Source organism: Cannabis sativa, chromosome 9 (genome assembly GCF_029168945.1).
Source record: "Cannabis sativa cultivar Pink pepper isolate KNU-18-1 chromosome 9, ASM2916894v1, whole genome shotgun sequence".
In the NCBI taxonomy this organism is placed as follows: Eukaryota; Viridiplantae; Streptophyta; class Magnoliopsida; order Rosales; family Cannabaceae; genus Cannabis; species Cannabis sativa.
Window position 1 is genome coordinate 2669552 of NC_083609.1, and position 14530 is coordinate 2684081.

Here is a 14530-nt window from a genome sequence, read left to right on the forward strand (position 1 = left end):
TTCTTATCTCTTTGCTGGGAATATTCAATTAAATTTATTAATTTATCTGATTTAAATTATTTATTATTATTTTTTCTACAAATTATTTCAAAAAAATTATAAAAATATGGTTTTATAAAATTTTGATTTTTAAGATTTTATTTATAAAATTCAATCTTTTAATGTATTTTTGTTCTTTTGCTATTTTTTTTTTTTTTTTGAGAAATTTTACTGTTATTAAAACTGCATATCGTTTACAACAACAGAGAAAATAGGATTTGGGATTTGACTCATCCAACAGACATCTTCATCCAACTCAAGAGCATACTTAGCTAAACCATGAGCAGATAAATTCCTAGATGGACAATTTAGAGCTGATGAAACACGCAATGCATCTGTCTCAACATTAGTAAGGTGTAACTGCAATAAAATATATAAAATATAAAATACTATAAAATATATAAAAAATTTAAAGGTAAAAAGTAAAATATTTACAAAAAATAATAGTTGATGTAAATTTTTCTTTTTTTAGAGCTCATTGCTTTTATCTGATTTATATCGTTATCATGTTGTATTTTTCACCTTTTTTATTTTTAGTTATTTTTTTTAATTTTACTATTTTACTTTTTTTTTTAATTTTTTTTTTACTAATTATTATCAACTAAAGAGAGAGAGAAAGAGAGAATATATTGGTAGTAATTTATTTTTACATATATAAATATAAAAAACGACATCACATTAGGAGGGAAAAAGAAAGAAGCACAAATTTTCATAAAACGACATATTAAGAATAAAACGACAAAATTCTGAGAAAACGACATTCTTCTGAAAAATGGACAAACATCTGAAACAACTACAAGCCTACTGAAAAACGACATTATTTCTTGAAAGAAATAAAAAAAAAAAAAACACATCTTACTGTAAAATTAAAACCTTATAAGCGCTTTAATAAAAAAAAAAATTTGCAGCATATATACTTAAGTTTAATTTTTAATTGCAAATAAAAATTTACGTTTAATTTTTAACGGTAATAATACTTAACTTATAATTTTAAAACTCCATAGCTACATGGTTGTTTAATGTCACGTCATTATTCACGTATTATTTTCCTATTTTAAACTATTTTTTTAAAAAAAAACAATGACTTATACCAATTAAGAATTATTACGTAGTAATTTACTTAACATTTAACAGTCAAGTCCTTACAAAAATAATTATTTATAACCAGGGCCGGCCCTGAAATGTAGTGGGCTATAGGGTAAAAATTATTTTTGGGCCCTTATTTAGAAAAAAAAATAGTATTTTTCAAAATCAGCAAAAAAATTGTGTAATTTTAAAAGGGCAAAATTTTTTTTTGGGCCCCTGGACTAGGTGGGCTCTAGGCACAGGTCTAGCCCGCCTATGCCCAGGGCTGATCCTGTTTATAACCGAAATTTAAACTTATGTATATATGCTATAAATTACCATAAAAAAAAAACATATATGACAATAACATGAATTTTACCGTTATTTTGTTTCAATATATATTCCTTTAACAATCTCTTATATAAATCACAAAAATACTAGTCTTATCTATGTATGATTCAATAAATTTGTAATTTTTTTCCCCTTTTTTTTTTTCATTTTCTTCTTTAAATTAGTCAAAGTTGTCACCTAGAGAAATTGGAAAGTACAATTCCAAAGAAATAACATTATTGGTTTTTTGGTGTGATGAAGAAATATTATTGAATATTAAAAACAAATGATATCCATCTTTGGATATATTATTGGTACACTATGAGGACTGCAAATCATTCACTTTTGATCTTTAGCCAAAAATTAAATTAAAAAATGTCATTCACTTTTGAAAATTTGGATGATTACATCATATATGTCATCATGATCATAATTTTGAAGAACAATATCTTCACTCTTCCAATAAAGTATTTTAGAGAAAAATTAGCAATTTTGGCAGTACTTTTTTTTTTTTGGTCTTTTCAATAATTACAAAATAAATAAAAATAGTGCAGTTTTCCACATCAAATTTCACTGCCAAAATTCATATTAAAATTATAAACCATATTTAATAATAATAAAAATGTTCTTTTTATTTAAGCAAAATAAATAAATAAATGTTCTTTTTATTGAATCCAAATTTTCTAAGTATTCATTTAATCCTTTTTAAATGTGAGATGCAAATTTATGGTGTACACTTTTGTGATAGTAAATCATATATTTTTGCACATGTAAATATATTATCACTTAGGTTGCGTTTAATTGAGAGGATTAGAAATATAAAACTAGAAATAAGAATGATAATAGAAATGAAATGAAATAAAATTTAAAATGCATAAAAAAATTGATAAAAAAATTATTAATTAGATCCGTTCCGTTTGGTTATCCATTAGATCGGATAAATACAATTGGATATAAATGTTAAATCAATTAATATTTTTTTAAACTAAAATGTAGATGTATTTTAAAACTATATAAATACCATTGGATGACCATTGGATGGTAATTGGAACCGTTCCGTTCGATTATCCATTAGATCAGATGCATGTTTTATCTTACAATCAATCCGATCCAATTAGATTAGATTTTTAAAATTTACATTCGATCCAATCCAATTAGATTGAATATCCGATTCTATTGGATCAGTTGAAATTAGATCGATCGATTGTAATTAAATTAGAAAAAAATTTGTACTCTTATTAGTTGAATTTAATCAGCTCATCAAACACCTTAATTAATTAAAAAAGTCCACAATTATTTTAACAATTTTGGTTCATGTTATGATAGTTTGATTAAATCTTATGTTTTTGATCACTGATTCATGATGGGACAGTGACATTGTGATGGTTTAATTTAATCCACAGCAAATTTTTAAAAAAGTGATTAGTATCACATCTCTTGTTTACACTGAAATTTCTTAATAAATGACTTTGAACTTTGCAGGTAATTCATTCATGTATAGTACTATTCTTGTTATTTTATTGAATATAGTATTAATCTTTATTCTTTTTTTTGTTTTTATTTTTTTTTTTGGAGGTTGACATGCTTCGAGAAAATCCAATTAAAGCCAAAAAAAGATGACTTTTAAAAGCCTCAGTAGGTGGGTCTAAAACCGTACGTACTTAGATATATATATATATATTAATTGTAATATTTAGTCAAAGTTCAAATTATAAAGAAAAGTCAACAGTTGGAATGAGTCAAAGTCTTTGATCATAAAAGATGTTGACCCATAATGAACAACTTCCACAGAAACAGAGTCATTTAATTTTGAGCTCGTTTACATTTGAAACTTGATCAATTAATGGAAACTACTTTTGCTTAATTATTCTTTCATATATTTATTAAATACCATATTAATTCACTTTCATTTTTTTTTTATAGAATATCAAACACACACAAGTTCAATACAATTTAACATTTAAATATGTAATAATATGATTTAAGGCCCTTGATGAATTTCAGCTGAAGAAAGAAAGATTTCAAGAAAGAGAGAGTTTTGTTTAATTTCTAACTTAGAGATAATACCAAGTTTTCTTAATTAATTTATGTAATATAGCATTAGTCTTAAAAATAAACTAAAAATTTGACTAAAAGAGAACCATTAACAACTTATAGCAAAATATAAATTCGCTCTTATCCTTATAAAGTAAGTTTATAAGTGAAATGGTCTAAAATCATAATCCTAATAAATTTCGACATTCCAAATGTCTAATTATCTTACACGACTATAATTTTAAGATACTCAACCGTATCTAAATAACTCTAATAGCAAAATCGTCGCATTTTATTATTACTGAGCATAAGACATGAAAATTGTAAAATTTCATAGTATATATATTACATCTAGAATTCAAATATATATCTCTATAATTGAAAAAATATTTTTCTAATGCCCATTTCTAATAATAAGTCTTAAACCTCAATTTAATTAATTAAATTCTTAATTATTTTTTAATTTTCATAATTTAATTACGAGATACTTTAATACTTATTAAACCAAATATGTTAAATCATTTTTTATTAATATGATGTCGTGCAATTAGAAAGAAAAGATTATTTTCAATTATAATTTCTTTCAAAATTTTAAAATATTTTTTTAAATAAAAAATTATATGAACTAATGTACATATATCATGTGTACACGAGTGTACATGTCAGCAGCAGTAAAATTTAAGGGGTTAGTTACATTTCATTCTAATTCATAGTTAACGAAACACGAAATCAAAATGGGCTCAACAAAGGTAAGATAAGAGAGAGGTGGAGTTCGAGAAAGACTTTCTCGACACTCCACGAGAGGCTCTGCTCCGATTGTTGAGCAGATAATTCGTTTTATGCCTTACAATAATCGTGAGAGAGAGAGGTGGTGTTGACGACGACTTGGCGGTGGCCAAGCATGGAGGAGGACACATTATGGAGGATTTGGGGAAGAGATAGGTTACTCACTTCAACATTTTTTTTAGATAGGGTTTGGTATATGTGTGGTGGTGGTGTGGTGGTGACATAATGAAGAGAGTACAATTAATCATATATTGTTCTAATATGCAAAAAAGACATTTAATGGTGGAAATTTTTGCCTAGTAATGAGATCCAATCAAATTGTGTTACAAATAATGATGATCTAGCATTAAAAAAAGTTAGTGATACATGGAAGTCAAAAAAATCAAGCTGGTTTTAATAGAGTACTCGTGAAGTGTACTAGCATGTAGGCCGGAACATAAAAACCGCTAAACCGTGGGAACCGCCTAACCCATTAGAATCCGCCCGCATGGAAACCGCCCATTAAAAAACCGCAAAAATTGGGTTGGGTTGAGTTTTAACCCGTTGATTGGCGGGCGGGTATGGGTTCGCCTAAAAGGAGCGGGTCCAACCCGTACCCGTTATTTATTATTATATATATATATTTTAAAAAAATTTATTCCTAAGGCTGCCTAAAACAAAAACAAAAAAAAAAAACCTAAAACTAATTGTCGCACTATGTGTGAAAGTAAATAACTGCCTTATAGTTATTTAGATGGTGGCTTTAACTTGTGACTGTAAACCAAACCAAAGCTTCAATTTTGGTGATAATATAGTATACCACAGGTTGTATTGGTATGGGGGAAGGGAGGGAGATATTTTTTTGCTGAGTAAAATTTACATATGTTGTTTAAGCAAAAAGTGGAGTCTATACTTGTGGCAATATACTTTGGAAGTTTTAATTTTTAAGCAACCCAAACCGCCCAAAAAACCGCATAAAACCGCCCTCTAAAAAACCGCCCAACCCAAACTTTTATTGGGCAGGTATGGGTTGTGATTTTAAAAAACCGCCAAATAAAAAAACCGCCAAACCGCCCAAAAACCGCCCAACCCAACCCATGTGCAGGCCTACCATGTCCCCCACCCTTTTCTTTACCTATATTTTTATCCATATAATAAACACATACACGTGAATTAAAAAAACATAGGATACTTCTACACTATTTTACAAAATTTTTAGTTTAATTTTATTTACGATATTTTATCTTAGGACTCATAATTTTTACTTTGTAGGAACTTATTTAATATTTAAAAATATTTATACTTATATTATAATTATTTTTACTAGATTTATTTAATTTTATAAGGGCTTTTTCTACAATTTTGATCTATAATTATTAAATTTAAAAAATTACATTTAATTTTTTAAAAGACAATATTTTTGTTAGTGGGAGCTATAGTCTCCACACAGGGCCGGCCCTGAAACAAAGTGGGCCATAGGGAAAAAAAAATTTTAGGACCTTTACGTTAAAAAAATGTGGTATTTTTCAAAATCAGTAAAAAAATGTATAATTTTAAAAGAGAAAAAAGAATTGGGCCCCTGGACTGGGTGGGCCCTAGGCACAGGCCTAGCCCGCCTATGCCTAGGGCCGGGCCTGTCTCCACATTAATACACATGTGTCCGTCCCTGATTATTAAAGATATTTTATAAAATTTTGAGATATTCGAAAATATTTACTACGTCAAAAATAAAATTTTAACAATTTGTTATACGCGAAATTTTTTTATTTTATACACATGTGAAAGATACTATTTAAATTTTATTTTTAAAATTTTATAAAATATCTTAAATAACTAAAATATTAACTATCCAAATAGCTAAAGAGATAAATGTACATCATTTGAATTCGTTTAAGGAGCTTTTTGTAAAAAAAAATTAAAAATATATATATAAATTGTTTTCTAGATATTTCACATATTATACGATGACAACACACTCTTTTAATTGTTTTTTTTGTTGGGGTTACTTTCACAACTTAGGAATCTCCCAAGCTTTTTCAAATTAGGGGTCCCATATAAATTGGAATTAGCACTAGCAGCCAAAATAATACAAGACAATAATAATTACAAAAATGTCCAAATTAAAAAAAAAAAAAGAAAGTCTTATCACTCTTTCTCACACACGCAACGCAAACTGATTGGTTGAATATTATTAATCCCTACAAAATATTTAAATTGTAAAATAAAAGATTACCTGCAATCTTTTTTGGAGACCACTCTTTTCATATCTATTGAGTATTGACTATATTATACCAATAATATTCAAAGTATACCCCACGTGCCAATTGTCCAAGTACCCTTTTTTATATACATATTTTAAGTAAAAAAACAAATAAGAATTATGGGAAGATATTCTCAATAAGTGATAAGCATTAACCTCACATTTTAATTACATACCTCAAAAATTGTGGAAAGGAATTATTATAAGGGTATATGATAATATATATATAGATATATTTTATGAGAGAGAATAAAATATTTCAAATTTGACAAAGTTATAGTAAAGTTTAAAGAGTAAAATTATGGAGAATAGATTTATAAACCATTTACGATAAAATGGAAAAAAATTCTAACAATAATCTTAATTAAAAATTCAATAAAATTACAGTCAATAATTTCTTAATAAAAATTGGGACATAAAAAAATTATTATTTAAATAGTAAATAAAGGAAATAATGTATGATATCTTTTTAACATAATTTTAGAACTATATATATAAAAAAATCTTTTCAAATTCTTAGAAATTTGCATATAATTGAAAAAACCAAATCTGCCTTTGTGTTCTATATTAGTCATATTTTTTATATTTACTATTTTCAAATAATACCTAAAATTTACAATTACCCTTTTTATATTAGTATTTTCTACTAAAGAATGATGGAATGAAACTAAAGATCCTTACCTAGTCTAATTTGAGCTAGTTTCATATTAATATTTTATTGTATTTTTTTTAGAAAAAAACAAATACCTCAAAATTCACACTAGTTTAAATCTTAACCATTCATTACCTTGATTATGGTCAATGAAACTTGGTCAAAGCTTAAACTATAGTTGATCAATAATATAACATTCCAAATTCCAAGAAATTCACATTAAAAACAAAAAAAAGAGTTGAAACATGAACCAAATCACTACCAAACCACAAGAAATGATCAAAAATATAATACAAAGTCCTAATAATATCAATATCCAAAGAAGAAAAAACACTAATTAATTAATTTGGGGGAGTTGTGTTATTAGGTTCAATTTTTCTAAGTTGAAAAGTATGCTTCTGAGAATCATCTTGATCATCATATGCGTAAGCAAAGCCTCCATGTCGGGTCAGATCCATACCCGCCATTTCATCTTCAGCTGAGATCCGAAGCAATTTAAGCTTATGCAATATGAAGAAAAGTGGGCCCATCGTGGCACTGACCCACCCAACAATAACCAATATCTGGATTACGTGGGCCCCCAATAGTCTCCCTCCTCCGCCCATGAAAAGCCCATAAGGCCGGCCCGGTTTACCTGGATAAACTTCGTTCACGTACTTCTCAGTCGCGAATAACGCCGTGAATATTATCCCCCACGCGCCACAACCGCCGTGTAATTGCGCCGCCTCTAATGGATCGTCGTATTTAACCTTCTCAGCCAGTTTGTTACACGAGATTAGAACCACCGCCGCCACGAATCCACAGATGATCGCCGCCCATGGCTCGACTACGGAACAACCCGCGGTTATGGCGGCGAATCCTCCGAGAAGTCCGTTGCATACGTCGGTGACGTTCCAGTGACCGGAGAGGATTCTTTTTCCGAAGAGTGTTGTTAGAGCGGCCGTACATCCGGCGAGTGTGGTTGTTACGGCTGTTCTTCCTACGGCGCTCCATTGGCCGTAGTAATTACCGGAGTTGTATGAGCTTAAGATTTTTGTGAATGAGCCAGGGTTGAATCCGTACCATCCGAACCAGAGCATGAAGGTACCGAGAACGACGAGACTCGCACTGTGACCACGGAGTGCGACTGTTCGACCACCATTTCCGAATCTTCCGATTCTCGGACCTTCGATTAAGGCTCCCCAGAGTCCGGCGATTCCTCCAACCATATGAACAACGCCAGATCCAGCGAAATCGATGACTCCAGAGCCAAACAGGAGGTCTCCGTCGGTTTTCGCCGCGGCGGCCCAACCATCGCCTGACCAAAACCAGTGAGAAACAACAGGATAAACGAATCCAGTCAAAAACGAGGAATATATCAAGTAAGCGACGAATTGAGTCCTTTCAGCGATTGAACCACTGGTGATTCCTGCTGCAGCGATTGCAAAAGCCCACTGGTATAGAAAAAGACTGTAATCGAAGTTTTGCGAAGGGATCTGGTCAAGACCGAAGAATTGACGACCGATGAAGCCATTAGAAGGAGTTCCAAAGGCAAAAGCAAAGCCAAACAGGTAATAAAATAGTCCTCCGGCAGCGGCGTCAAGAACGTTAGTAAGCATGATGTTCATGGTGTTCTTGGCTCGTACTGAGCCGGCACAGAGCATAGCGAAGCCGAGTTGCATAGAGAAAACTAGATAAGCAGAGAAGAGAAGGTAAGTAGTATCAATGGCGAAAGTAGCGTCAGAGTATTTAGAAGATACGACGCTAAATTGATCGCAGATCAAAGCAGCGGCTCCGGCGGCGTTTGTTGTGTTTGAGCCGAGAAACTGAGCCAGTTGGCTGAGCTGGTCGGCTGTACAGTTCAAAGCCGCCGCCATGGTTAATGATTAGAGAGAAGAAGGACTACAGTACGTTAGCGTGGTCCGCTTTGGTATGTACTCTTTTTTCTCTCTCTCTGTGTATATATAAGATATATTTATAGTGAAGGAAGGAGTGGGAGTAAACGTATGAAATTTCTGACTCTATTTGGTTTTGGTTTGTTATTATAGTTTTCATGACTTTTTTTAAAATAAATAAATAATTAATTATTAAATATGATTTGTTTGTTTTTGGAGAAAATTGTGGTACGTATTCAAAAAATGAAGACTTATCAGAATTAGAATCTGAATTTGGAATCTGGAATCTGGAATCTGGAATCTGGAATCCAGCTGTTCTTTATATATATAAATTTTGAAAAGATTCTATATAATATGGATATTATATTTGAAATAAAATTAATTGTTTGGATGTTCAAGTTCAAATATTATGTAGAATTTCATAAAAATGTAAAAAAAATATTTTAAATTACAAAAATGAAAAAATTATTTTTTTTTGAAAGAATAAGCATCCAAAAGAAGAAAAAGTTCTAACTATTTCCATTTGTATGTATTTGTTGGAATCTGGAATGTAGTTGTTTTTTATTTATATATATTTAAAAGATTCTATATGAATATTCAATTTGAAATAAAATTAATTAATTGGCTGTTGAATTTTGATGAGTAACTATTTCCAATTTGTATGTATTTGTTGGAAAAAAAAGAAAAGAATTGATCTTATTTTCCTTCCATGAGTGTAATCCGTTCTCATGATGTATGTCATATTAGACATGAATCTATGATAAGTCCTAGCTCTAAATATGAGCCAATTTTTTTTATACAAAATGTGAGTTTTGAGCTTAGCTTAGAGTATTTATGAAGTTCTTTAAAGGTATGAATTGTATATATAATTTAGTATCCAAGTTTGCGATTGTGGAGAATGACTCGAGGATGGTTATCAATGCTCTCAATGGGACGGAATCTTATTGGACTCTTGAAAACTATGTCTCATTTTGTACTAATTCTTCTCCTTTATTTATTAATTGTAATTTCTTTCGTAGAACTTGTAATTTTGCCGCTCATAATGTGGTTAGATGGGAGTTTGCTCATCAGGTGTTTGGGACTATCCCGGTGTCCTCCCTGACAATATATTTTGTAACGACCGAGAGGTCTAACTTATTTGATTTTATGATATAAACGCTTTTTCTTTTTTTTTTTAAATATATATAATTTAGTCTTATCTTAATTGAATAGAATTTTATTAATAATACGATGCTATACTTACGATCGGCCCAAACTGTTTGGAGGCTTGAGAAATTTGGCATAGACAGAATTTTAGAATTATGTGGACTAAGTGTATATTTACTTTTGTGAACATTTATTATGCATATTATGTTAAAATTTTATATAAATGATATGAAGCCTATATGATCGTGTATAAAAGTAGAATTAAATCGAACATATACATAATATAACTAAAGGAACGAAACACTTCTAATTATTGATTCTCTGAGCTTCAATCTCAAACGAGTATTGGATATGCAAAAGAAAATGAAATTAATTAGTGTGGGTAATTCCAAGCTTTCTCTACACTCTTTAGATAGATTTCTTGTGTTTCATAGAATAAGTAGTGAGTTCGGAAACTGAAATCCTATATTTATATAGGTGAAACTTTCTGTTGACTGGATTTTTAGCCAACCGACGCGGAGTCGTAATAAATGAGATTTAGACCAAAATCACAATAATAAATGCAGTTAATAATGCCGGAATTCGTAATAAATGTAAATAGAAGACACCGGAATTTAAAGAGGTTCGGCCCCGGATGTCGGTAATAGCCTACTCCCCTTGAGTTTTATTGATCTGAGTTGCAATAGTCAAGAACAGGCTCTTGATTGCAAAGAATGAGAAATCTTTATTTTTCTAAGTGTTTCAGAATGCGGATCCCCCTCCCAGGTCATGGGTGACCCCTTATATAGGGGAGGGGGGTCGGTGCTTCTCGCTTCAGGAGACGCGACCAACGCGGAACCGTCTCCTTGATTTTCGGAGGCGGTTGGAGTCTGATATTTAGGAAAATATCCCGCTATTTTCGTGGGTTGACAACTGTCTTTGAGCCTTTCGCGGGATTTTAACATTTGAAGGAGTCACTGATGACAAGGGTCCCTTAGTGGTGTGACATGGTTGTCAACCACCTTTGAGGATTAAGCCCATACTTGGGGGTAACACCCTTGAGACTCTCGCTGAGGGGGGATGACCACTATCATAGTTAGGTGACTCCCCCATGGTCCAACTTGAGAGAGAGAGGGGGGGTTCCCCCCCCTTAAACCCAAGTTGGGGGGTCCCCCCCCCCCTTAAACCCAAGTTGGGGGGGTCCCCCCCTTAAACCCAAGTTAGGGGGGGTCCCTCCCTTAAACCCAAGTTGGGGGGGGATCCCCCCCTTAAACCCAAGTTAGGGGGGGTCCCCCCTTAAACCCAAGTTTTCTTTTGGGGGGAGAAGAACAAACACCCATATTAAGGGGGCATCTCAACAGTCATGACTTGGCTCCTTCTTCATTAATTTAGTCCCAGTATTTTTGTGCCACGTGGTATTATTCTTGACACGTCATCATCGTCAAAATTTGGGTAAACACTTTCCATCAAAATTTTTGACACAATTAATTATCAAAATATTTTTACAGTGAATTATGAAATTAAATTGGATAATTTGCATGATGATCATCCATCATTATATTTTGTCCATATATAAAATATTAATTTGATATACCAATAAGATTTTCAATAACTAAGTTGATGCAATTTTAGACTTATAATGTGAACAAAATAAAGGGAATTTGTATTTCCTCAAATCCAACCAAAGAAAAAAGTGTAATGAGCAAATCAAATTGTAAAAAATAAAGAGATACAACTAGAATATAATTAATATCAAACTATAAATAAACAATAAAACGTTAAACCATAATATATGTTAAAAATTAGTCAAAGAACAACCATAAACATAAAAATACATAAACAAAGATTTATTACAAAAAAATTGACAAATATGAGTAGAAATATATAAGACAATAAACAACTGTTTATAAGAAAAATAAAAAATAACCTAAATATAACAAATATTCCAAACAATAATAATATATCTAATTAAACATTAAAACAACTAAGAAATATAAACCCTAGAAAAAAAGATTCGAATGAAAAAACACAACCTAAAAGAAATATAATATTTCCGAGTTAATTAAGGCAAAATGAAACTTTAGAAATTTCATCTGGTTTGCTTCTTCAACTTATTAGTCTCAGGAAAAAAACTCTTTTCAATTTCATTATTCTTTATTTTTCTTCTGAAGAGGGCGACGATCATGTTTCGTTATAAGTGGAGCAAAATCAAAATCATCGTTTTTGTTAATGGAGCGTTTTCTTTTAACTTTGTTGGCGAGAGATTTAATACCTATTTTTTCAATAATTGAGAAAGGAAATATATATGAAGGCTGAGTCACACATCTATAACAGTGGATAGAAGAAAAAAGAAAGGAAAAAAAAAGGTGGGCAGTTTCTAAAATAGAAGTTGGAGATGATGGATGGAAGCAGTTCTTTTGGAACAAAAATGAGATTTTGATTATGGGGAGGAACGTTCTTAGCAAACGAAAATGAAAAATAATTAAAATAGAAACCGAAAATAAAAAAAGAAAATGATAAGAAACTTATTTATCATTTTGTATTTTTCGTGTAAATTTTTTAACTGAAAATAATAATATAAGAAAATAATAAAACAATAATAAAGACAAAATCTAATATTTTTTTTTTGTAAAAATCCCTTTTAAGTAATGGGGTTATTTGGCCCACTTTTAACTGAAAGATTATTAAGTGTCCATTTGATTTAGAAATCTAATATACTTCTTACTTCTTATTGCTATTAAGATTTTCTTTCATGTTTTTGTAAACGGTTAGGTAAGCTTATTATTGTTAATTTTGTTGTTTAAGTTATATTTTCATATAATGGATTTTGTCCAATTTGATTATTTGATTTCATGCTTGTTAGTTATAGTTTATGGTTATACACCCTAATAAGATTTCCCCCTAATAAATTACAGATTTTAGTTTAGGTTTTAGGAATCTTTGCAAGTTATTCTATTCCATACGTGTTGGCCTTAACGATTAATATAACACAAGTTGTCAACTCTTGTTTTGAATATTTTAACTTTTAAATTAAATATTGTATGAAACTTATAAAAATAATAAATCAAATATTATATATAGTAAGAGAATTCATAAAACAGAAAATCTTATTATAATCGAAGCCAACAACTAAGCTGATTATATCTTACTAAAACATATTTCTTAAGGGGAATGGATTAGGGTTATGAACTTATAATTAATAATCTAATGATCGAGTCGATTCCATGATTATAAATTCATTCCATATTGAACTAGACCAGAATTATATATATACATTCTAATTATGAGAAGGAGTGATTCGAGCGTATCTAAATAAATGCTATATTTACATATGGATCCGTACGTCGTTTCATTCTATTTAAGATTGAATAGGCGTAAGTATTAAATAAATTATATTTAGAAGTGTAAATTTCATTGAACGAGACAAATACTTTAAAAGTCTAATTAGCAGACCGTTTAATAATCAAAAGTGGATGATAAAATATTCAAATTTTTAATAGCTTGTACTAATATCAGACAAACAGATTGGATGATACTAACATCCAAAAAATCATACTCAATAATTAATTGTTGTTTGGTGTGTTATTATTATTATTATGTTGGAATTATTTGGATCAAGTATGTAGCAGAAAAAATGAGGCCATAAATTATTATTATTATTATTATTATTATTATTAGTTTATGAGCTGTAATATGTCACATTCTGCCTGTCGTGATATTTGAGCATTTTTCGGATACATTTTCTGCATCAATTATGCAATCACACACATTATACTAATAATAATACTAATATATGTATGTATGATGTATCTATATGGTATATATACTATTAATACTCAATAATCAAAAGATTCTCTAAATATTTTATGAAGCATAAAATATCCAAATAAAATACTAAGATTATTATGATTAATTAAAAGTGATGTAAATGTAGAGTATAGTTTACTTTGTTAAAAGTTTACTCGTGTGTTAAATTATAATGTAATAATTTCACATAATTAAAAGCGATCCAAATTTATATAACAATATAGCATGATGTAAAATTTACATAACAATAAATAAATGATATACTTTTATTTACTATTATGACATTTTTAATAGTTTAGCTAACATACTCATTTCCTTTGTTGAATTATTATTATTATTTTATTATTAAATTTTATATTTAACTTTGCATTATTAATATTATTTATATTTTTAATAAATTATTAAGTAAGCATTAAATAATATATTAAATTTTGTATGCAAGATTTATAATTATGTATTGGAGCACAATAATAAATATTGATGTAAAAATATCAAAAGACTATTTTTTGTAGCTCAATTTTTAATATTTTTCATTGAAGATGGTTTTATATATGATATCTCTTTGAGTTTTACCTTTCC

At 29.6% G+C, this 14530-nt stretch overlaps 1 protein-coding gene across 1 annotated transcript; it reads right to left on the reverse strand.

Moving 5' to 3' along the window:
• Nucleotides 1-7323: 7323 nt before the first annotated feature.
• Nucleotides 7324-9207, reverse strand: LOC115722538 (ammonium transporter 1 member 1). The gene has a single exon (XM_030651773.2). It carries the CDS (start codon nt 8999-9001, stop codon nt 7487-7489), a length of 1515 nt encoding a protein of 504 aa, XP_030507633.1. The 5' UTR covers nt 9002-9207; the 3' UTR covers nt 7324-7486.
• Nucleotides 9208-14530: the final 5323 nt, after the last annotated feature.

Bases quoted from the DNA above. Each gene is read 5' to 3' on its own strand.
- LOC115722538 (XM_030651773.2), bottom strand. From the start codon at position 9,001: ATGGCGGCGGCTTTGAACTGTACAGCCGACCAGCTCAGCCAACTGGCT.